The sequence below is a fragment of the Aplidium turbinatum genome, chromosome 17, assembly GCF_918807975.1.
Source record: "Aplidium turbinatum chromosome 17, kaAplTurb1.1, whole genome shotgun sequence".
Classification (NCBI taxonomy): Eukaryota; Metazoa; Chordata; class Ascidiacea; order Aplousobranchia; family Polyclinidae; genus Aplidium; species Aplidium turbinatum.
Genome location: NC_137488.1, coordinates 15070502 through 15096432, shown reverse-complemented (window position 1 = coordinate 15096432; position 25931 = coordinate 15070502). Strand labels below are relative to the sequence as shown.

At 35.7% G+C, this 25931-nt stretch overlaps 1 protein-coding gene across 1 annotated transcript in view; it reads right to left on the bottom strand.

Moving 5' to 3' along the window:
• Nucleotides 1–25931, bottom strand: part of LOC145786234 (uncharacterized) — a 30880-nt gene that overhangs the window by 4698 nt on the left and 251 nt on the right. Inside the window, exons 2-16 of the mRNA XM_082597876.1 lie at nt 25703–25831; nt 22956–23087; nt 21938–22114; nt 20083–20292; nt 19258–19424; nt 18748–18924; nt 14673–14898; nt 14008–14104; nt 13422–13571; nt 12927–13070; nt 12291–12397; nt 11990–12092; nt 5631–5693; nt 4932–5013; nt 103–193 (exon numbers count right to left, since the gene is read on the bottom strand). Coding sequence (XP_082454002.1) covers nt 103–193; nt 4932–5013; nt 5631–5693; nt 11990–12092; nt 12291–12397; nt 12927–13070; nt 13422–13571; nt 14008–14104; nt 14673–14898; nt 18748–18924; nt 19258–19424; nt 20083–20292; nt 21938–22114; nt 22956–23087; nt 25703–25831 — 2055 coding nt within the window. The remainder of the gene's footprint in view (nt 1–102; nt 194–4931; nt 5014–5630; nt 5694–11989; nt 12093–12290; nt 12398–12926; nt 13071–13421; nt 13572–14007; nt 14105–14672; nt 14899–18747; nt 18925–19257; nt 19425–20082; nt 20293–21937; nt 22115–22955; nt 23088–25702; nt 25832–25931) is intronic.

Genomic DNA, 25931 nt, shown 5'->3' with positions numbered 1-25931 from the left:
TCCAACAGACTTATTTGATTGAAAATGTAGTTTTAAAACAAAATGAAAAATTAAAAAATCTACAAATTGAAGAATATTCCATCAAGCTGTTTTGATACTTACATGGATGAATGTTTTTATGTCGATTTTTTTCTTTGTTAATAGCCATTAAACCAACCTCTGCCGCTTGATTGCTGATAATACTGACAAGCTCCTGTAATTCAGCATGATTTAACTCCATTTTGAGTTTCAGAATTTTTATTTATCAGTTTTGATGTTGCAAAATGGTGCTGCTATGAATTTTGAACAACACTAGTGGAGCAATTCACTTTCTAACACCAGAAGAACTAACTTGGTCAAATGACCGAAAATGGTTGTGTGCTTGCATTGTCTTGATGAGATTAAATTTTACTCTCTGGTGTTCTGTATAACTTTTATTTTGTACAAGATAGCCGTGACCACACATTGGATAGTCTACTTTATTTCAGAAAAATCGCTTTTATTTTGCAAAAAATTCGGTGAAATGTGTATTGATTTTTATGATGCACCAGAAAGATTTAAGGTCAGTGAAAAAGGAAAGCGTAAAGCTGAAGAGCAAAGAGATGCGGTCGTGACATTCTGCAGTGCAGCTTTTGGCATAATTTTAAAAACAAATTTATGTACAGTGCTTTTTTTATTCTGATTGTTAAGAAAAAGGAACCTAAAGCACAAGTTAAGTGAATTGATTATTAGATTTTGTTTAACCCTTTTTCCTGTGACGTATTTTGGCCAGTTGACTTGCGGACGGGGGGTCGGTTCGACATTATCACTTTGAGCTCGTGTAACTCAAAAACTACGCAAGATAGATCAATCAAATTTTCACATGGTGTAGATAATTTATCTGACAACATAACATCGAAACTATTTTGCAATTTGTTCAACAGCGCAACTTGAAAAATCAAATAATTTGATGGTTGGTCATATTTTTTTATTTGACTTGAGAAATTGCTTCTTAATTAACTTATAATTGAGTGTGACGGGTTAATTCCATTGTGTAGATTTTAATCTCTTACGCGGAGACGTCGTCCACGCTTCAATGAAATCGTAATTGACGTCCGACTCGCGTTTGCTTGTTGTTTTGCCGGAGGCATTGTAAAAAAAATTTGCTTTGTTTCAACATTTGCAGAGAATGAGACAAAACCACCGCAAAAAAACTATTTCAAGTTCTTTTTGAGCCACATGTTTATAGTCTACACTTTTTCAAACGTACTGTCATTACTTGATATTGGAACTAAATCAAGCAAATTTTTTTTCACGTTCACACTGTCGAATTTGGTTATGCTTGATCAATTGATCAACAAACACTTTGTATTTCACAGCACATCTCAGGAAGCTATTTATTTGTTTTTAACATTATTTCAACGTCTAAAGAGGTTGAATCGATGTATAAAGTGTCTGATTTGCTGTCTGGGACAATAGCACTCGGCCTGAAAAAATCTTTCAGGCCGAGTGCTATTGTCGTAAAAAAACAAAAAATCACTGAAGTGTTGACTTTTTCCTTGGGAAAAATTGAAGGTTATTGATATTTTAAAAATGCACGTTTGTGTCAAAATGATGGAAGTGTTTTTTTTCATGTTGTTAACTAGATTTGCAAAATAACGTTTTCTGCATTTTTTTCTAATTTGTTGGACATGCATTTTGTGTCAAGTTATTTATTACGCATTAGAAGATTCCTTTCTGTTCAAATTTTGAAATAGCATTTTAGATGCAGTTTGCGGTTGATGGCGTTACTGCAAAAGCCATCTTTTGTTATTGACACAGATCCAAAAACAAAAGATGCATAAACTACTGTTGGCTGATAGACCACGTCACAATACATCATAATGATGTTTTTCCGAACCGAAGACCCAGAAAACCAATTTTGTCGTATATTAGTTTAGACGTCTGCAGACGTTGAACCAATGACAAAAAGTGATTTGCTGATTTGAAACAAAGTGATTGCTGTTTCCAATGTGCAAACATTTTGATAAAAAGTAATCAAGTTTAGGCCACAGTTTTCTGGTCCATTTAGGCTACTATGGTCAATCAACTCATGTTGCAAATAACTTGTTTTGTGTAAAGTCTTGCTTGTAAAAAACTCGAAGTAAAAACACAAAAATAAAGTAAGCTATATTTACAAAGTATTATATTCTTGAACGAACCATAGTTTTAAAAAAAATAGTTTGAACAGGTTTCATCTGATAGAAACTATAATTAATATCATCGCGAAGGATCAAATAGCTGCGAAAATCACTTCAAGCAATTTTTTGGGGTGATTTTCATTATGCAAGCCAAGGTGAACCTCAATATACATACTTTTATGTGAAGAAAGGCGTTCTTCCCGGCTATCAGCACAAGGCTGATTACTCACTAGCACAGCGAGCTGCAGTGACGCTTCGCTAACCAGAACGGTGTAGCTTCCACGCCAGCCATTGAGACCTCCAATTAAACGTTTAAGTTATTTTGGCAGCCGATTGTAGCATCGAATAGACAGCGATAGACACGTGTTTCGCCCATGAGGCTGGGCTCATCAGTATCGCACCGTATTCTTGCCACTTGAGTAATCGACCGCCGCTTTACCAGTCAGTTTAACTCTTATCTTTGTGGAAAGAAAGAGCCAACAAAACCAGCAGGTGCCAGGGGTAGGTCAATGTGAAGAAAGGCGTTCTTCCCGGCTATCAGCACAAGGCTGATTACAGCACAAGCACAAGCACAAGTAATCAGCCTTGTGCTGATAGCCGGGAAGAACGCCTTTCTTCACATTGACCTACCCCTGGCACCTGCTGGTTTTGTTGGCTCTTTCTTTCCACAAAGATAAGAGTTAAACTGACTGGTAAAGCGGCGGTCGATTACTCAAGTGGCAAGAATACGGTGCGATACTGATGAGCCCAGCCTCATGGGCGAAACACGTGTCTATCGCTGTCTATTCGATGCTACAATCGGCTGCCAAAATAACTTAAACGTTTAATTGGAGGTCTCAATGGCTGGCGTGGAAGCTACACCGTTCTGGTTAGCGAAGCGTCACTGCAGCTCGCTGTGCTAGTGAGTAATCAGCCTTGTGCTGATAGCCGGGAAGAACGCCTTTCTTCACATTGACCTACCCCTGGCACCTGCTGGTTTTGTTGGCTCTTTCTTTCCACAAAGATAAGAGTTAAACTGACTGGTAAAGCGGCGGTCGATTACTCAAGTGGCAAGAATACGGTGCGATACTGATGAGCCCAGCCTCATGGGCGAAACACGTGTCTATCGCTGTCTATTCGATGCTACAATCGGCTGCCAAAATAACTTATACATACTTTTATGCCAAACGATAAAAATCGTTCTTACTTTTTTTCAAGGACAAGGAAAACGATCCGTATATAATATAATTCAATTCAACATATTTTCCTTATTTTGTCAGATATGCATTTTGTGTAACAAAGCTTGAGAAAAATTGCTGAGTATGGTATAGCGTTTGAGATGCAGTCAGAGAATACAACTCTATGGTTGATGGCGTTGTTACAAAAGCCAATCTTTTGTCACGGAAATGTATTCGAAAACAAAAAGGCACAAAAGCGCTGACTGATAGATTACGTTACGATACGTTACAAAAACGAGGCATTGATTTCAGATTCTTTCAACCCAACAAACAACTTTGCTCCAAATGACACAAACGTCCAAATTTATGGAGAAAAAGATACAGGCCTACACCGTTTTGTGAAAATAAGCTTTTGAAGATCAGCATTTGAATGAAAAGTTTGAAGTTATTGAGTTGGTCCTAATAGTGTTTCTGCTGAGATATATCAAAACTTTTCAATCCTCGTATAAAAAAATAATTTTGTAATCTCTCAAGCAACTGCAAAATTACCATTTAGGTAAAGATTCAGTGATGATACAATATGCACAATGCTTGTCAAAGCACAGTAATTTAGCTGCGCGTGTTTTTCCACAAAAGCCAAGCAGTTTAGATAGTCTGTGTCAAGTTCTTTTCAGTATCCATCAATCTCTCGTTTTCATCAAACATTTTCACAACATCCATAAATATTCATGTGAATATAAGTGTACAGGTACATGCAAAAGTTTATTGGCGGGTCAAGAACGCACTCCTTGCTTTCCGACAAGAAATCAAGAAACTTACCACATCAGTATGTTTGTTTTATGAGATAAACAGAGTTTTGTCAAGAATTTTCCTACTACTTCTTGTTATAAGTTAGAAACAAAATGTATTGGCGATAGAAAACAACGTAAAATTACATTTTTTGAGCATAGCTTATCGGAGGCTCTCTGATAATTTCAAAGCAACTCAGATGTAATTAAAAGATTAATCAAAGCAACTCAAAACTCGAGTTTGCAAACAAAAGGCGGAATCATTACGGTTGAAAGCTTTACAACAAAACCAACTCATGAGATATCTGCGTCGCATTTCCACGCACGTCGGCGCTCAGTAATCCTATTAATCCGTATTATTTGAAAACAAAAGGGCTAGCTAGTAGATAGCTAAAATATCAGAGTATGTTATGAAAATCATGCCATATCTCTAAAACTATAGACAATAGCAACGTCATTTAAAGCGGAATAAATACTTGAATAATTTTTAGGAAAAGTCAAGAAATTTTAAAGCTGTGGATCGCGTAGTTCTTTAATGATATTGCTTTGAAAAGTACCAAGTCCCCACCGACCCCCATCCCATAGGAAATAGGGTTAAGACTGTCTAAGAAAAATAATGCAAACTGCTGCAATTTTTAATTTACAATAAACTGCTTGAATTTTACAAAAAAAAAAATTTAAACTATATATTTAAATAAATTTTCTGGAAGATTTAAAGTTATATAAGTTGGAAAGAATCCCACATTCAATATAGAAATTTATTTTAAGAAAATTTGAGGCAATGTTGAAATCTAGTACACAATCAATGTTTATCAAACCAACATCAAGTAGGTCAAAGGTCAACTAACTTCAAATTCCAATTTAAGTTTTGCACCGAAGCATTTCGACATTTCTATCATGCACTCACTGATGTCCGACAGCTTAATAATTCTGAAAATAATTTGAAAGAGTTAGTTCGAAAAAGGTAAATATTGCAAACGATTTTGTTTATTAATGTTTCATACAAAATACAACATTTATATCAAGTTTCAAATTTTGTTTTGATTTTAAATTTTTGTGTCTTGGTTTATTTTTAATTTGGCGAAGTTTGTTTCAAGCATTTCAAGTTCATGGAGATTTACCACGTTTTAGAAAATCAAATAAATTAGTTTAGCAACAAAGCATCTCAAAATTGCAGGTTAGTACGGCCCACCATAGTTTTGTGCCTAGTCATGTGAAAGTTTTGTGTATTCGCTACTGAATAACGATGTTAATGCAACCATCAATATTGAAAAAATGTTGTTATAATGCTGTAACATTTCCTTAGGATCTGTACAACTTATCATCAATGGCTCCTATTTTTTTGCCTTTGAGTAAAAGTGCACTAATGCTAAGACAAGAAATTTAAAGAAGGTTAACAAAAATGTTTTGCCTACTCTACAGTACAAATAACACATGAAGCATATATCTCAGTATTCTTTCTACATCGAAGCATTTATGACATAGGACAACGCTATGAAAAATGTCATTGTGGAACTCCTTACACAGAACGAAACGAACACACTCACCGAGACGGTGAGATCGAAGACTTTGATAAAGCAATATCATTCGTGATCACTTCAAGTCCAGGTCTGGAACATATATCTTGTTATCACAGGTAACAAACTCAAATTTCTATGTCACGAATAAAACACCAGCATTCAATTCAATAATCTTTAACAATCCTTTCTTTGTTAACATAACCTTACAACCAACAACTAGCAGTGGCTCCGAGAGGGGGGTGAAGTCGGGCCAGTTTCCCCCCTAGCAAAACATTGTAAAGGAAAAACGAGTAGTTTTTTGTTTTTGCACTTTTGAGGGGGGCCCATTTTTAGCACTAAAGTAAAAATGTACCAACTAAATAATCAACAAATTCTTAAATGAAGTGCGTAGTTCCAAGTATTTCTCAATCATTGCAAATGTCACTCTCGATGCTTCTCATCAAGAACAAATCATTTTCGTGTTAAGGTAGGCGATGTTGAACAGCTTCAAGGCGTAAAATCTGAAGCTGAAATGATTTCTGTATCACTGAACGGTTTCGATTGTATTGATAGTTTCAACTTGAAAACTGGCGCTGTGTTAGCTAAGCGGGAACTATTTTTGCTTGACAACTGAACCTTAACTTCAAAATCTGCGTTGGCCAGGCATAGGATGTTGTATCCAACATAAGTTATCTGGGAAAGTTAAAGGTGTCAGTCCAAGCACGATTAAAGAAAGTAAATCCTGTATAGTTTTTGTTTATGGATCATCATCATCATCAGTCATTATTTCCGCCTGCATCATATTGCGCATCAACATGAGTTATTTGCTTCCAAGAGTGACGATTTTGAGCCAGCTCGCCCAGTGTCGCCAAGTTGAGTCCGGTCCATGATTGGATGTTGTCTTGCCATCGTTTTGGTTGTCTGCCACATTTTCTTTTTCCTTCTACTTTTCCTTCTGTGCAAACTTTGCTGATTCCGAATTGTGATATTTTAATGTGGCCGAACAGTTTTAAAACTTTTGATTTTATTAACTTATTGATGAAATTGGATGTAATTTTGTCATAGGTAAAAGATCTTCTGTTTTCGTGTGGTCAAGTAGCCTTTTGTTGGTCATGCTTCTCATGATGTGATTTGGAAGGTAGTGAGTATTTTCTTTCTTTGAGTTTTTTGTTTATGGATGTTGTTGCTTAAAGCTAGTTGGAATTCATAATGTTGCCTACAGACAGAGTTGTTCAAATGTCTTATCCTTTTTGGAGTAATTGATTATCTGTAAGCTTGTTGTGGCATCTTTAAAGTTATAGACCAGTGACAGAAAAATGTCTGAAAAATCTAAAGAAAGCTGTCCTATCATTTTGCAAAGAAAATTGACTTCGAGAATGTCATGAAGGCGGGGTGCAGTCAAACCCAATGCTTTACATTACCCTTTTGCAATTGGAGCTCTAAAGACGTTTCTTAAATGCATCAAGTTAGAACCAACAAGAGCTTGATCGGAAGCTGAGACAATGCTAAAGTAGCTTACAACTAGCAGTTTTAAGTTTGTGACTGCTTTGCATTAGGCCTATGTGGATTACGGTCCTAAACAAGATTCACTGATGAATTTAATGAAATTAAAGGAAGATGTAATCTAAGTAAGAGAAAGCTGAGAAGAGTAGGCTACTACTCGCAAGCTAAAGTTGCAGTGACAATTATAAATTTATAAGAAAATGACTTTGTTTTCCTGAGGATAGAACGCTTTTATAACTCCACTTAACTAGCTGAATCATTCGAAGAAAATGTATTCTACCGTACATTGCAAAGGATTCGATCGTTGTTGGAATTGACAAATGCATCAACAAACTTAAACATATCGTCGATGAGTTTGAAGTTCCATGAAAATTTCATCGTATGTCTGTTGTGCAGTTGTGGGCATGTGGGACAAATTTAAACCATCTGTAGGCTACAACAATGACATTTTTCAAGACATTTTGGATGAGTTGGTACTTTTGACAGAAAGCCACACAGCAAACTTCAGCTGCAAACCAGAACGAACCACCCCATAATCTCTACACAAGGAATCATTGATTGCAACTTTCAAGAGGTTTTTCCAAATAATTTTGTTATGATTTTTTTTTTGTGTTCTTATGATTTTTTTTTGTGTTTTTTGTGTTCAAAGCACAACCGTTGGAGGTAGCTACCGTTGGAGGTAGCTACCTCCAACGGTTGTGCTTTGAGAACGTGGTTTCAGCAATTACTGAAATTTGTAAAGAATTGTTTGCGCTCCAGTACGTCTATGACTCAAAACCGATTGAAAAGCCTAACTAGACATGTTGTGCATCAATTCAGACGTCGCAATATTTTATCATTTGATGCTGTGATCCGTAACTTTGCATTGCAAAAAGTCTAAAAAGGGTTGAATTAAATCAGGGATGTCCAAAGTCCGGCCCGCGGACCAACTCCGGCCCACGAAACGTTTTTGTATGGCCCGCGCCTGTTGTACAATGTGTTATTTTTGGCCTGCAGACACACAAAAAACATATAAATTCAACTTGCAGTTTTCAGAAAAATTATTGTGTCTGTTGGCCCGCGAACACTTATTATCAAGACTGGCTCGCGTGGGAAAAGTTTGGACACTCCTGAATTAAATGCTTGGTTGAACTATTTTCGTTGCCTGTAGGTCTATTGTGTGTTTACAAAGCTTTCTAGACAAAATAGTTTGCCTCAATGGCATTTTTGCTGCAAGTGTAATCCAGTGATTATATATTGATGATTTTTACATTGAACGAAGTTCTTTTCATGCTGAGGAAAGTAGGCTAATTTTAGCTTAACACGGACATGCAATGCAATATTTGCTAAAAAATATTATGGGGCCCATTTTTCGTGTTGTTTCCCGACCAGTGCTGATTTCTCTCGGAGGCCCTGACAACTAGGCTACTTATCACACCTTCTCCTAAAATGTTGAGAAGTATAATTACTTACAATTCAAAATTGAATGAGACTGTTCACCGCAGGCATTCAGTTCAATAATATGATACGGTCTTTTGGTACAAAATAAGCTAAACTATCACAAGGTGCTTCAGGTGAGAATCGACATTTATTCCGACATTTCGTTTATGTGGCTGTATTTCTAGTCAAAGTAATGGCTATATTTCTAGCATGGCAAAACACATACTATTTAACTGTGAAACCACTAAACAGACAAAATGCAATTCAATTAAAAAAACCTCGCAAAAATTTTAAAACTGAAAAAAGATTTTTTAATGTTATCAGTCAACGGTCAACAAAGAACTTAAAATGGGAACAAATGAGAGAGTGACCAGTATGAGTCATAAAGAATCAAACATCACTGCACGATTGAAATACGTTAAACAAGTATTTACAGTAATTTTGTTGTAAACATCAGGAAACGAAATGCCATTATTTCGATTCAGTACATGAAACTTTGATGATGATGGCGTATGAGCGATCTTTTCAGGCTAGATTGGAGGGCAGAAAATCTTCAGCCACTCAGCAGTCTCGTCGTCCAGGACCCTCAGACCATGCGCACCGTGTGGAGGCCGGTGGATTAGGCAGTGGTGGATGACATGGTCTGCGGTCTGTTCAGTGGCACCACACTCGCATTCTGATGAAGGAGACTTTGTGGCGGTGGCATGGCGCAGCGGATAAGGCGCTCGCTTTCCAATCATACAATCCTGGTTCGACTCCTGGCTTCAGCTGGTTGTTGAAAAACACCGCTCACCTCTACCCAGAGTGTAATCAATTGGGCGGGTATAGTTGCTGAAGGAAAGGCGCCAAGAGAGAAAGAAACTAGCAACTGGCCACCCTACTCTCGTTAGTGCCGAAGGCTTAGTGTAATGAGAACGTTATCTTTTCACCCCTGATGCTTGGATCAAGTATGGGACTCACCTTTATCTTACATGAGACTTTGATTAATAAACCAAGTTTCAGAAAACAATCGTCTTTGCAATCAGTTTCAACTTCATGAAGCAATGCTACGAGTTATTAAGTTGAAAGTGATTACCAAAATTGAAAGCTATATTTTATTGAATAAATTTAACTTTTTTTTTCAAATCTAAGAGTAGTCTACGTTCCTTAAAGTGCCTCTGACAGGAAAATAAATTTGCTAAATTTACCTAAGATGCCAAAGAGACGACACTAACAAACTTCCCTGACCAACAAATCGTAAAAAATATCAACAGGCTACTAAGTTACACGCTTGCAAACTTTCGTTGACTTTCGGCAAATCTGGCACTCATTCAATTGCGAAAATAAAAACGGCAACCTCGCTGTGACGTCACCATGGGTGGGAAGGATACATTCTTTCTCTGTGGTGAGTTGGTAAGGTATGGTACGACTGCTCCAAAACGTCATTGTGTGGAGCTCTATTGGTCTACTCTAAAGCATGTGCAAAATGAGAATTACCGAAATGAAAAAGTCAACATATTATTACTATCAGGTTTAGATCAAATAGATGGAGTTTATTTTTATCAAACAGCATCTCAATTCAATTGAAATTGCAGTTTTTCTAAACAGTTGTAGGGCTACAATTTGGATAATTTTTTATTTGTCCTAATCTGGCTATAGCCATTTGCAGTGTAACAGCAGTATTTCACAGACAGTACCCTTAATTTATGGTTGAGGTAATGCCTGGAAATTGCTGTTTATGTGACAGAGTCAGTAACAAAGTCGTGTGCTATCTTTTCATGCTTTCAAACAAAACAAGGTGCTGAGAAGAAAATAGTAAAAGTTTTCTTCAAGTCTTCGAAAGTGGGATGGACCATACAAAACTAGTCGTACATCTTCTCTTCACTTCAATGGAGATGATTTTGTTAACACCACTAACCCGATTTGGATCTTCTCAGCAATGAGTGGCGTGCTGGGAACTGTAGGTGGTGCGTTTGCCACAAGTGCGAGTCTATGTCCCAGCCCAATGAATGTGTATGTTGCCATGAAGTGCCACAGGAGAAAGAAGTTTTGAAGAAAGACGCATCTAGCTGTGTTACCAATTTGACCAATTTTGAGGCACACTTACATCCTGCAGTTCTGAGGACTTTTTTTATGAGGAGCAGGAAGAACTGGAGAAAAAGCAATAAACCGAAAGGAGAAAACGGAGACCTATCAAAAGAGTAAGGATGCTACATTAGGCTAAAAATACCCTCAACGCTAAAGAACGCACATTAAACGAAGTGATTTTATTTCCTTGCAGGCAGTATCGGTATTTAGTCGCTTACAGGCATGTAGCCTATTGGAGTGGATACTACAAGGTGATGCTCTCGGAAGCAACAATCGGATTGTGCTTCCGTCATGCATTGTTTGGCGAATCCGAAACAATTTTCAAGTGCAGATGGCCGTTACACCGGATTTCAATGGCCAACTGAAGGCACATTATGAGAGAGAGAGAGAACTTTTATTTATTTATGAATAGTGATGAATGATGATGAATTAAATATGAATGATGCCGTGGCCGAGTGGTTAGCGCGTTGGGCTCGCAGTCGAGAGTCTGCATGTTCGACTCCAGCCACACGCACTTGCTGTTGTTTCTCTGGGCAAGAAACTTTACGATAATTGCCTCTACCTAGTGATCGATTTCGAGTAATGGGTAGTACCAAATTTAAGTCATAAGTAGAGTAGACAACCGGAAACAGACATGTCGGCAGTCGGCTGCAGCGTGGGTCAGGTGTATGTCGGAAGGCGTACACCGATGCATAGCGCTCAAGTCCGCTTTCCCGCAATGCAGGATAAAGATAAACAAACAAACAACAAACAAACAAATGATGATTCGTACGATTTCTTCATTTTTCACTTCAAGTATATTTTAGGTTTTGTAGGAACATATCCAGTACAGTTTTATTAAACTGCAAAAAACAATAAATCTTCGAAAAAAGCAACCTCTTGTACCAACTCCGACAAAACTGTGATCCACCAATTAGATCTAGAAAGCATTTGTTTTATCCGTCGCTAACGACGCCCACCCACGATGACGTAACACCACCAAAGTCGTCCCAGAGCAGTGAAATATGGAGTTTCGCCTGTGGTGGCGCTGCGGAACTGTCGTTTTGTATAAATTTTGCCCTAACCAGTCGAGCTTCGAGATTAAGATTAAAAAGTTCGCTAAGCATAATTCTGCGCTAGAAAATGCTTAGAAAAGTTATACTTTACTTGGGTCCAACCTGTCAGGGGCACTTTAAAGCAAACAGTCAATTAAGAGGTTTTTTTTTCAAAATGCTTTTAAATTTTCAAAGATTTTCAAAATAAACATTGGTTGATTTTGCCTTTTTTGTAATGACGTAATGTGTTGTATTGCAATGATAACGCCAAGACGGCAATTTATTTGAAACGAATAAACGTTTCTAATGTTTGAGATTGAAATAAGAATAAACAAATTGAAAGTTTCACACACAAAATATTTCATAGCTTACATAACAACTTACTTTTTGGTTAATCTTTTCTTTCGAAAGAAATATGTTAAGATTGCAATGATTATAACAAATTCTGCAGCAGCAATTGTCCATCCAACTATCATGGCTATATTGGCTGTGTTAACAAATCAATGTTGTAAACAATATTTGTCGAAGTGAAAGAATTACTTGACAATTTTATCAAAATACAACGTGAAAGTCTAAGTTTAAAAAAGAGTTATAACGAAAATAAAACAAACTCAATAGAATACTAAAAAAATGCAAGCGATAGGCCTATTGCTAAATTACATGAAATCACAATTACGTCACTTGCCTGACTTAGGAACCTTATTTGTGCTCTCTGTTTGGTATGACGTCACATTACTAGAAGAAAACGCAACGCTGACGTCATCAATCGGTGTGGCTGAAAGAGCGTAGAAGCTAAAATCGTAACAAATCAATGCTTTAACAAAATGTATTTTTTTCCTAATTTTACTGTAATAAACAAAAGTGTAAGACTTAGAGGAAAAGTTTTTCAACTTATGGGCATACAAAGAGGCAAATATTGTACTAATCAAGTCAGTGGCGGATCCAGGGAAAGGCGATCGCCTTCCCCTCATAAAACACACAAAAGTAACTTTATTTATGGTATATTTGCAAGGTCAGGTAATGTAGACCTACACATCATAGTGTTTTGATGAAATCGCCCACCAAGGCTACTGACTGGATCCACCCCTGAAACTACAATAGTATAGCCCATGTGCTTAATTTCTACATGCGCGATAACTAAAGCACTATTTTATCACATAGCCTATTATATAGCCTATGTCAGCCTAGCTTTTGTCTGTAAGAGAAATACTTATCCATCGAGCGTACCTCCTCAGCCAAAAAAGTATTTTTTTTTCGATCAAGAACTAAAAATTTTGATTTAATAAAACTAAGTCTTCTAGTATGCTTAAATTTTTAAAACCTGTAAAACTTTCCAGAAATAAGGTTTAGGTTTGTTGCCGAATAGATGTTTTTGTTCGTGTATGTTGTTGGCATCGTTGAAACAGAGTTGATGTCGCACGATGTTACTGATCCATCTCCTAACGTCACATTGATGCTTTTCATTCTAATGATGAACAGAAAGTTCTTGATATTGTTTGTGCATTTGCATTAACAAAGTAGGTATAAGCTACTGCACAGTATTTGTCATTTCTGTACCCTATAACGCGTAATATAAGCAATATGATAAAAGTAATTACAATATACGTACCGGATCTATGGGTGTAGCTAAATTTCAGGATTGAATAATATAAAAAATCTCGATTATAAAAATAAAAAGTTTTAGATCAAGCTCCGGTTTAATTAAAACCAAATTTTATAATAACATTAATTTGCAAGAAGTTTATACTGTATTGTTCAAGTTTAGTTTCAACTATTTTCAAATTGTTTCAAGTGTGTTTTCCAATTTTTTTCTCACCCTATCTCTGCTACAGCAAGATACTCTTCTCCCGGTTGAAGGTTGGCAATGTCATTGCTTGCGATTTTGTCGAGGAATGCCTGTGTAGGTTGTGGTACTGACGGAATGGTGTCATTGGTAGCAGAATATTGACCGATAATAAATATACAGCTGAAAACATTTTTTAATTAAAAATTTCTAAAAATAAAATCACTTAAAAAAGTATATCAAGGTCGTCGGACCACTTGGCATTGCGACAACTCAGCAAGTAGCCTACATTTCAGCTACTCTCAAGTCAGCAAATGAGAATTACGTGCTCACGTCGGACTTGATTGATCATCGCTTGCTAAAGTGAATTTGCTGACTTGTGACTGGCAAAGTTTCGGCTTGCTTAGTTATTATGTACTTTCTCAGTTTTATCATTAGCCACCTTCAGCCACTTGCTGATGTGTTGCTAGCTCAGTTGTCACTTGTAGCAGGCTCGTCTATAAATCTACGAATTAATTTTGAAAACAATGATTACTGATTACAGAACAGTTAGGCCTACTAAAACAGCAACAATAACTTTAAAACATTCTGATAAATCCATTAAATCATTGACGAATACCTTACTGGTCCATTAGTTTGACTCACAAGAGGATATGACAAAGCGATTTCACCTTCATCAGAAACGGTTATTTGCGGAAAAGGCAAGGTTGAAGGGGCTGAACAATTACAAGTTACGTTTTTTTGAACATGTATCTAAAGGAGCCAGATTTTTTTTTATAATTTGCAATAAAAAATCACAATGTCAGAAAATATAATGTGGTAGGTATCAGGGCCGTAGCCAGACCGCAGAGCAAGGGGGGGGGCAACTTTTTTTAGGGAGGGGCCGAAAAAAATGAATCATTATAATTGTAGCTGTTACTCGAGAATGTTGGGATTTTGCCAGGGGGGGCGAACTTTTTTTCATGGGTGGCGAGGCCCCTCCTGGCCCCCGGCTGGCTACGGGCCTGATAGGTACATTTGTGTTTTTCATAGTTGCAACCCTGCCTAATTTAACTTTATTACTTATTTCAATTTCAAGCACCTTTGCGTTTTGGCGCTTCTACCTTTTTCTACACCTTATAGCAAGATCTTGGCTATGTGGACACTGGACATTGCATTGTTTTCTCTGTGATGATCAGAAACAAAAACAACTGCACTGAACATTGCAAACAGCTTTAGAAATTTAATTTGTTTTAGAAAATTAATGGAATGCAGTGTTGCAGCTCTATAAACAGAATTTTCTACCTGCAGGCGGTGTAATGCACCTCCCCTGAGCCATTACTTTTTTTCCATTGCCAGCACATGATTGGCCAAATATTTCTGCAGAGTGCCGACGGTTCGGTTCAGAAGGAAACGAAATATTTCGAGCTTGTGGCAAAGCATTTAACACAAAATTGTTATCATTTTCTAAAGTGCTTGAACTGTTGTTGTTCACTTCGAGCAGGGTGTTGGTTTCCACGTTAACTAAAATCTAGAAAGGAGACAATACAACCACAGTTTTTACGTAGAGATAGATGTTTGTGACAACATTTATTGAAACAAATCAAAAATTTACTCCATAAAAAAAAAAGTTTGTTACGAAGCTTTCATCGAAATGAAATGATGTCAAAAAAGTTTTGCAATAACCTAAGCCTAAACCAAAAAGCGTTTTGCTTCGTTTTAAAATTTTATTGTTTTAAATGAGCAAAACAATACTTTTTTTACAAATAAAAACTAACCCAGTCATAAATCTTACACAAAAGGAAAAGCAACGCCCGTTTATTCAGATAGGTGACATAATGATCAGCTGCAGTAACCTAGGCTACATTGGATTGCTTACAACAATAGATTGATGAAGTTGTTACATTTATTGTGGATTCTTCAAATGAGCATCTAAATACGTTATTACAGTATAATGTAGATATAAATTGAAACGTTAGGTATCAAAATGCAAGTGCTACAACAAGTCTCCGGTTGATGTACAGTGAAAAGAATAAAAAGTTGTAGGGGAAAGCCGTGTAATATGAACTGCTGTGTATTATGAACCCCCTGTTGTTTTCAGAAAACGTGGCAATAAAAATGTTTGATATTTAACAGCTTGAACTAAGTAAGTTTGCTGGTCATTTGACCGGAAATGTTCTTGTTGAAAGTTGGCGTGTTGCTGAAGTTTTGGGGGTATGAAGGTTTAAAGCTTGTGTGATATTATTTTGCAGATGGAGAAATTGTTGTTTTTTTTGTCATTATATCAATGGACTTGTAATTTTTTGATTAATATACCCTCACAGTGGCGGCTGGTGAGTTCTAGAAATGGGGGTGCTGCGTGTTCGCTGAAGGCAAATTCAACAGATGGGGAGATCTGCGGGCCTCCCAAAGAAAATTTAAAAAAATTACATTTGATTAGGTACATTCTGAGCGTATTTTCAGCTCTAAATTGTGATAAAAGTTTTAGATAAAACTGGCTTATTTTAGAGTTTCGCTAATGTGTAATATTTTGAAGGGGACGATCAACAAACAAATGTGAATAACACGTTCTAGCTATTGTGCTGTCGCAGCATCTGAGCATGACAGGGTAATGTTACTCACTTGGTAAAACAATGTTAGTTTTAGTAAAATATTCATTACAGTAGCCCAACAGGCGGCAGGCCTGACTGGTCAGTCATAAACAACAGCTGCAAAGCTTAAAACCAAACAAGTGGTTAGTCATGTGAACAACGTTTAAAAGGCCAAATTAAAAAATGCTAAACAAAATTTTTTGGGCAAAAAAACACAAAAAAGGCCAAAGAACTGCCAAATTTTGAAAAAAGCCAAGCAGGATTTTTTCATGCCAAACAACATAAAAAATGCCAACCTGGCAACTCTGAATGTACTGTTTGAAACGCAGCACAAGCGTTTACTATTCGTTTGTATAGGCAACTCAAGAGAAGACGCGGCTCGTTGACGTCACCACCGAGTGTTTGTTTTATTGTAACCTTGCGCAAAATATTTCACAGCACGCAGAGTTGCCAAATATAATTTACACAGTCAGCAATTCTGTGAACAGAAAACATAAACTACATTTTGGGCTGAAGAAACGCTAAGATATTTGAGAAACTTTTCGTGGAGATTTTTGTGGGAGTGCTGCAGCACCGCAGCACACACTTGCGAGCCGCCCCTGTAACCCTCAAATAAACTTGATGATGGAAATCATAACAAGGTTTGTTTAAAAAATGCATTATTTAGTTGATTATCAGCATTTTAACTGGAATCACCACAAGTGTGTAACATGAACCCTAGCTGAATGTGTAATATGAACCCAAGTTCATATTACCAAGTGCTTTATGATGGTGTAATGAATTTTTGTAAACTGGGGTTCTGTAAACTGGGGTTAAAGTGCCCCTGACAGGTTGGATCCAAGTATAGTAACTTTTTAAAGCATTTCCTAGCGCAGAATTACACTTAGCGAACTTTTTAATCTTAACCTCGTAGCTCGACTGGTTAGGGCGTAATTTAATCAAACGACTGCTCCGCAGCGCCACCACAGGCGAAACTCCATATTTCACTGCTCTGGGACGACTTTGGTGGTATTACGTCATCCTAAGTGGACGTCGTTAGCAACGGATGAAACAAACGCTTCCTAGATGTAATTGGTGGATCACAGTTTGGTCGGAGTTGGTACAAGCGGTTGCTTTTTTCGAAGATTTATTGTTTTTTGCAGTTTAATAAAACTGTACTGGATACGTTCCTACAAAACCTAAAATATACTTTAAGTGAAAAATGAAGAAATCGTACGAATCATCATTCATATTTAATTCATCATCACTATTCAAAAATAAATAAAAGTTCTCTCTCTCTCATAATGTGCCTTCAGTTGGCCATTGAAATCCTGTGTAACGGCTATCTGGATCTGGAAAATTGTTTCGGATTCGCCAAACAATGCATGACGCCATCACAATCCGATTGTTGCTTCCGAGAGCATCACCTTGTAGTATACACTCCAACACATGCCTGTAGGCATTTTTACTTTAGTGGTATTAACAAAATCATCTTCAGTGAAGTGAACATATACGACTAGTTTTGTATGGCCCATCCCACTTTCGAACACTTTGATCATTTTCTTCTCAGCAGCCTACCTTGTTTTGTGGGAAAGTGGGAAAAGAAAGCACACGGTCTTTGTCACTGACAATGTCACATGAACAGCAATTTGTAGGCATTGCCTCAACCACAAATTAAAGGTACTGTTTGTGAGATACTGTTGTTACACTGCAAATGGCTATAGCCAGATTAGGACAAATAAAAAAGTATGAAAATTGTAGCCCTATGAAACTGCAATTTCAATTGAATTGAGATGCTGTTTGATAAAAGTAAACTCAACCTATTTGATCGAAACCTGATAGTAATAATAAGTTCACTTTTTTATTTCAGTAATTTTTAATTTGCACATGCTTTAGACCAACAGAGCCCCACACATTCACGTTTTGCAGTAGCCGTACCATACTTTACCAAGTCATCACAGAGAAAGAATGTATCCTTCCCGCTTACTGTGACGTCACAGCGTTGTTGCCGTTTTTATTTTCGCAATTGAATGATTGCCAGATTCGCCGATGTCAACCAAAGTTTACAAGCGTGTAACTTAGTAGCTTGTTGATATTTTTACGATTTGTTGGTCAGGGAAGTTTGTTAGTGTCATCTTTTTGGTATCTTAGGTAAATTTAGCGAATTTATTTACCTGTCAGAGGCACTTTAAGACTTCAATTTTACCAGCTTTCTCAATGCAGTGCACGTCATTCGATTAATGTTGCTTATCTTTTTGTGAATTTAATGCTTACGTTTAAAAAGTAGTGCATTTTTACTAAAATTGGTGTAAAGTATTTGAAAACCTTTTGGTAATAAATTTTGTTATGCTGCACATGTAATGTGTCTTGCTTTAGTGCAGTTTTTGTGTAGTCAATCCACCTCTATTCAGCAATGATTCAAAGCGGTTCATATTACACATCACAAGGGTTCATATTACACAGAGGGTTGTGCAAAATGAACTCTTTTGGTAAATTAATAAAATTGAAATAACTTTTTTATTGCAAAATATCACATAGGCTACTAATATATTGATGGGGGAATAGGTACGCATGTTAGCTTGCTGTTCTGTAAATATTGTCCATATTTTCATTAAAGTTGTGAAATTAAGAACGTTTATTGTTAGGGGGTTCATAATACACGGCTTCCCTTACAAGTAATCTTGTAAAAACATTTTTGGACCTTCGGCAATTTACAGCAACTGCAAAGTTGAAACAGAATAAAAACGCTACAAAAAGTTAATTAGCTATTTGTTGCTATATTTTCTAGTAAATCGATTTACAAAACTTACAACAAAGTTGTCCACGCTCGGAATATCTTGATCAGACCACAGCCATGTTATCTGGCAGGTGCCACTGTTGAGGAGACGAATTGTTGCATTTTCTACTTCCTGGGGAGTTACATAGCTTGTTTGTGCTGACTGTGACGTCATTATTGGAAGAGTGCAGAAGCTTGGGAGAGCAGACACCTAAAGGTAATATTATTGTGCACTGTCAAGATAATTAGCTTTGGCTCTTATTACTAGGCCTATTGTGTATATTTTTGTTACCTTACTAGGCATAAGTAACAGACTTTCAGTGGATAAAGCATACAATTTTTGTTTAAGTATTCCAATGTAAATGTAAAAGACTGGTTGGTAAACACATTCTAAATACATCCCCACAATAGTAGGCTGGTTGGAGATGCTATGTGACACAAAGTCTCAGCAGTTGGAAAACAACGACACAAAAATACTTGTTGCACTTTCAACCAAACCAGCACAGAGAACAGTTCTTACATCGCCTACAAATAAAATACTTACCATAACGTTGTATACAGTGACAGGCGTCAGGTTTGCAAATTCCGTCAAAATATTTTCTGCGTTGTTTGGCACTACTGTTTTATGGAAGTTTCCGACACGAATTTCGTGTAAAAATCCAACCATAGTTGCAGAAGGACGCCATGTTACCATCAACAGGCTATAATAGCCTTTGATACAAAGTGATGAGATATTTGTAATTGTGGGAGCATTTTCATCTGAAATTTTTTGTCAAGCACAAGTTTCACTTTGCAGGAGCCGCAACAATATTTGCATGCGTTAGTTTGTTCTATTAAGATTCAAGGCTCACCTACAATTTATTTTCCACATTAAATTAAAACAAACAATGTCACATCCTACTAAAAGTTTTTGGTGACATTTTGCATGATATTCAAGATATGGCTACTGTACAAGGATACAGGCCAGATACAGGCTTTCTGCCATTTCGAAATACTTTCGATTTTTATGCACCTCACATAGCTTAGTAGGCAATACTACTACACAAAGTATAAATATGTACGGTACCAATATAATTGCGTTTACTATTCCAGATTAGCAGCTTTAAATTTTGTCGATTTATCCAATAACCTATAGCCTATTTTGCACTTGTAGGTACATTTTTCACCACAGCGCAAAATTTGAACACGAAAAAAACTACACACCATTTCACCATATAAGTTACAAAAAGTTTGATTCTGCCTAATGAACAAGTATGTTTAGTTAGTTAGGCAACATCAAGTAAATGTTTGGGAACAGGCAACATCAATTTTAAATCTTCCACTGCTTGACGTAAGCCTGGATACGATAAAAAAGTAAATGTTGACATACTTATGATTTCACAGACGTAGTCAGCCAAGAGCGCTGTTTCAGAATCGGTTGCATCACAATAATCACTCTCCCACAGCCACTCATTTTCTTTACTCATCAGTGTGCAATTCTTTCCAACAGAAGGCTCATCAACAAGCCAGTTGGTGAATACAACAGGTTGATGATCAGGCCATTCCCAAGTGCTGTTGTTGTTTTTCAAACCTATCCAGGCTATAGAATAAAAAATAAGGTAGGCCTACGTAAAAGGTTTAAGACTTCGTGCTAATCATTTTTTCATGTAGGAAATAACATAAGCAGTTGATTGATTGTGGAAGTATTTATTCTCGACCCGGAACCCGTGTTTAAGAGCTCAATGGCAGTTTAGCATAACCTACTTGTAGAGTAGGGGTTGGCAACCTTTTCTCAAACGCGAGATAAAACTAAACTCTGCAAAATCTTTGCTGCAGAACTTTTATTTCTATCACGGTTTGTGATTTCGTTAAATCCTGAAAACTGATGAAATTTTGATGGGATTAACAGTGTGATAGAAATGATGCATAAAACCAACATAGCCTACATTTGCTGCTACCACAATATAAATGTGATTTTTGATGTTGCATTAGGCTGGAGATTTTCCAAAATCCAGGTAGTAAGTTGGCAGTAAAAAAAGCAGGCAAAATGAGATGTAGTTTAATATATATATATAAATATATAATTTTATATATTACTTTATATATTAATTATTATTATTTATATATATTATTATTTATAATATATTATTATTTATATATTAATTTTATATATTTATATATATTGTCGTAATAATTGTGGCCTATGTTTGGCTGAAAAGCTGGCCATTCTGAAGGCTGATAGTGGCCACCTTTTGAACAAGCGTTCCGAACTGGTGGGTAAATGTCGTCATAGAAACAAATTTAAACTCAAGTACTTCAAAATAAAATAAATTCCTTTTGATTTTCACAGGTTATTTTTAAAAAAAATTTCATTTGATTTTTACAGGTTATAAATCTCATTTAATTTTCACAGGTTTAGAAACAGATTTCCTTTCATTTATTCAGGTTACTACAGGTTACATCATCACAATTCCTTGTGATTTTCACAGGTTATAATTTTGAAAAAATTAAATTTCATTTGATTCTTACAGGTTATAAATCTCATTTAATTTTTACAGGTTTTTAAACAAACAATTTCCATTTATTTTGTTCAGATTACTACAGGTTGCATTGATCATCAAACTGCATTTTGCTTTTTTGTGATGTCATAGAGGTTGCCATCTAGTTGCTTGGTTTCCAGATGGACAAATCCATTGAAACTTTGTAGTATTGGATGAAGGTACTAGCCCTTAGTAATTCTGAGGTTTTTTTTCTGCAGATTGGATTACGGTTATAATATTTAATATCTTTTCAGGAAGTACAGGTTTAAAGGTTTTTTTTGCAGATTAAATTACAGTTGTAATATTTAATATCTTTTCAGGAAGTACAGGTTTAAAGGTTTTTTTTGCAGATTAAATTACAGTTGTAATATTTAATATCTTTTCAGGAATTATCGATTCATTACTTGTTTTGCATGTTTTTGCAGACCTTCTGATGATCCGTTAGGTGAAACAATTTGTAAAGGCTTCAGATAGTAATAACTATATTTGATTTAATTTGCTCTGCTTTGCTTTTTTGCTTAGCATTGAGCACTTTTTTGTAGTATTGATAGTTTTCATTGTTTTAATTTTATATATATTTTACTATAAAATTAAGCTTTGAAAAACTTCTGTAACTAAGAGTTGTACATTTGTACAGGGCGGTGGAGACTGAAAATCTAAGGTGGAGACTAAAAATGATTACTCAAAAGCTCTAATGGAACTCACCATTGTTTGTCCATTGTTGGGTTTTAAACACTTCTTCCATTGCTTGTTGTGTGTAAATGTCATCCACAGAAGCTAAATACCCTCCAATATTTTTGCATTTCGTTTCAGCTTCATCACGATAGAGTGGTTGTTGTTTGTAAAAAGCAAAGTAGTTTTTTCTTATAACTTTGTAAAAATCTAAACAAAAAGTTCTTGAGTTACGCCCGAGACTAGTTTCGTCTTACAACTGACAGCTTACAGGTGCTTACAATGTCACTGAAATCAGCTGAGTGCTATCTATAAATAAGTTAACAAGTTTAATAAACCATTTTAAAATTTTACTAGAGCAATACTTTTTACAATGATTTTTAATTTGATAAATTCTCAAAACTGTTGCACGAATACATCAAATTAAAAATCACTGTAAAAAATATTGCTCTCTAAAAATTCTAAAATGGCTGATTAAACTTGTTTAAAATGTAATAAGCTTACTTATGGATAGCATAATTCTTGCACGAAAAGGTTATTGCTAAGATATAGCTGTTACTTTTCTCGACAGAAATTTTTGTTTGACAATATTGTCAATCATCTGGCTTTAAAAATAAAATGTGACACACATCAAGCGAGAAAGTTTGAAATCTTAGCACGAGCAATATTACAGCTACTTGAAAAGGGTCCTTGACTACAGAATGGTTGAGAACCACTTCTGTGCAGTGTGCAAGTATGCGAACACTTTCAAACAGATAAAACTTCACAAGAAGCTTTTTCAGTTCAAAGTGAAATATTCTCAAAGCAAATAATGCAGTATGATTTAAATATCATAATTGCTATGATTATACCTCACCATTGTTGATGTTAAAGTTGTGTTGCGCATTTGATGACACATCACCGTGAAAAATGTTTACCCCATGGCAAGAAATGACGTTTTGGCCCAAGCAGAATCCACCAAAAAACATTGTCAGTTTACTCTGGACAAGCATTCCACTGGTACTAGTTGCAATACGAAACCAGGATAATGTTGCAGACTCTTCTAAAATACTTTCATTTAATAACCTCCCGTTTAGTTCCCAAGTAACGCTTGGTGCTGGACTGCCTTTGAATTCACATCGAAGTGTGAAGCTGTCGTTGAATATGGTTGACTTCGGATCAAAACTTTGCAATTGTGTAGGCACTGGAACATAGTTTTCATAATTGTGTTATTGCACCTATTATCCTACATGCACATTGTAGTATTTTAACATTTTATTACAAAAACAAACACTGTACAAACTTTTAGAGTCAAAAGTGCTGTTTGAAAAGTTTTTCCAGCTGTTTTTGAATGTCCGACGCAAGATTTTTGATCTCCAGGTCCAAGTCTTAAAACTAGATTTGTACAAATTTAGGACCTGGAGAAAAACTAAACTCAGGATTCAGGAAATTATGTACGAAAAGTTACAACTTTATCTTCAAAAGTTTGCAAAGGAATCACGAAGCGGAATTTCAGAAAAATGTGGTAAAAAAAAGAGAGAAGACAAGAAGAAGGCTTTCAAATGGAAACTCGTCATATAAAAAAGTTGCCTGTGCTGGACTGAGATGCGATGAATTAGTATAATTAGTATGAAAATAAAAATAAATATAAAAATTAGTATAAAAACTTTCACGAAAAAAATTAAAATTTATTATATGAATAAACTTTGTCTGTGACAGTTTTTATTGTCACAACATTGACCACTGTTACCAAATTGTTTCGGACTGAACATTATTGGTACTTCGTACTATATAGGCTGTCAACTTATTAACTGTATTCAAGTCGGCCTATAAACTGACTGATTGTGATATAGTATGAAATTATAAACTATGATTAGGCCTAATTTTAGTGTTTTTGCTTCGTCCTTTATGCTAGTAGTTAACAAACAGTTGTTCTTTTTGCATAGATGTTTTGTTTCTTGTTTTCTTTGTTTTTTTTTCTCATACTTACTTTGTAAGGCATGATATTTTTTGATATTTGAATAAAACCACTGGATTTCACTTGACTATCGCAGCAGTAAAAAAACTTTTTGTTTTCATTTTTACTAAACATAAGCCTACTTTGTTTCAACGTAATGCCGATGCTTGACATTTGTCACATCAAAAACACGGAAAGCAAATGACTCGGTGACTAATACTGTATAGTCTTTTACTGCTTCGTATATCTTTCTAAAGGAATCTAGATTGTTATGGTGCTATTTTATTTGCATTGTTTATAATTGTACCGTATACTATTCTAGCAACAGACGAAATAAAAGGTTTTCCTCTCTTTCTCCCGGAATCCGCATGGTCACACTGAGCCGGTTTCCTGCAAATTTTACCACAACTAAGTTTTTGACTGAGAGACTCCCAAAGTAAAAGCTTTGAGAAACTTATCACTTTTTGAATTTCTTGTCTTGAATCGCACTTGTTGCACTTGAGTGCTAATTGTAGTCGTATTTTTACAACCAAATAAAAGTGTTCTTTTTTCTCTATTTTCTAGGTTTGGTGTTGTGCATTTTTAAGATAGTATTTCCAACACTGTTTTATCGATGTATATTTTAACCTTTTGGTTTGGTCATCTTTCCCTTTTGTTGATGTCAAATTTGTGTGTTTACTTTGTCGGTCTCTACATGTTTGCGTCAGCAATGAAAAACAAAAATTGAATTGAATTGTGCGATTTAGGCCATCAATGATATAAGATGCTGTACAAAACGTTATTTGGTGTCAACGCCAAGTGAAAATCAATGTGAATTCGGTGCTGTATAAAAACAAGTAAAAGTATTTTAAAATATAAAAAAATACAATAGTGCTCAAATTTGAAAGTTTCACAATATTGTAACACTTGTAATGACTAATTAAATCATATCATTCATATGACAGATCTTGGAATAATCAACAACAACACAATTTATTATTATTGGTGCAGATTCAATTATCGTGAGGTTACACGCGCCTCAAGGGAGAAGGGTGAAAGTTTATAACTCCACAAGTATTGCAGATATTCTGGGAGTTTCAAGCCCAAGATGACTTGTTAACATGTTTGTGTTTTTGACTGAAAGCAAAAGTGAATCCTACGATGAAGCTCGGCTAACGTATGTCTCTTCTACAACTAACTAAGGTAGGGTTGGGCAATTACATTGGCCCGAGGGCCACTAAAAGGATTGCGTGGTTGCATTAAACGAAAAACAGCCTCCCTTAATTTAATCGTAAAACTAATCACTAAATAAATAAAAATAAAAAAAAAAACGAACAAAGAAGGTATGCAGAGAAAAGTTTTTCTTTGTGTTGTATTTATGCAAATAGCTTACACTTTATTCAATTCAACTAATTAATTAGGCAAATGTAATCTCACAGTTTTAAAAAGTTTTGGTTTTTGGAGATTTGTAATAAGGCTGCTTGTTGAAATCTTGATTATTGTCTTCAAATTTATGTTAGTCAAAGAAAATCTATTTTTGTTGACTAAGCGCCCTTTTGTGTTCGAGAGGTACACAAGTAATTTGCTGCATCTGAAGTTGCAATAAAGATGTTACATCGTGTTCTTACAGACGATATGCTATTCAAATGTTGATCGAACTATCACATGTGAGACACATGGCACATGTGTGTTAGAATCATAGATGATCGGAAATCATTACTCTGTACGATAGGCTAAGACAGTAAGAATAATTTATTTCAAATATATATGACAATTTTAAGAACAGTTGATTTTTCTGACAAAATTTTAAAGTGTTTTTTTGGCCATTGATTAATCAACGTAGGCCATTGATTCTTATCACAAGTAAATAATCACAAACTTACGATATTGACAAATATTTCCAATATAACCGCCTTTGCATGTGCAGAAGAGATTGCCGGTGTCGTTGATAGAACAAGTTGCATTGTTTAAACACACATCGGGGTTATCTTCAGGTTTGCATGGCCTGAATTCTGCAACACAAAAAAAATTTTCAGAATCACCAGTGTGTTTAATAAACAAAATTTGTATTACTGTACACTAAGCACTGGTATAAAACTGTGTAGTAAAGGA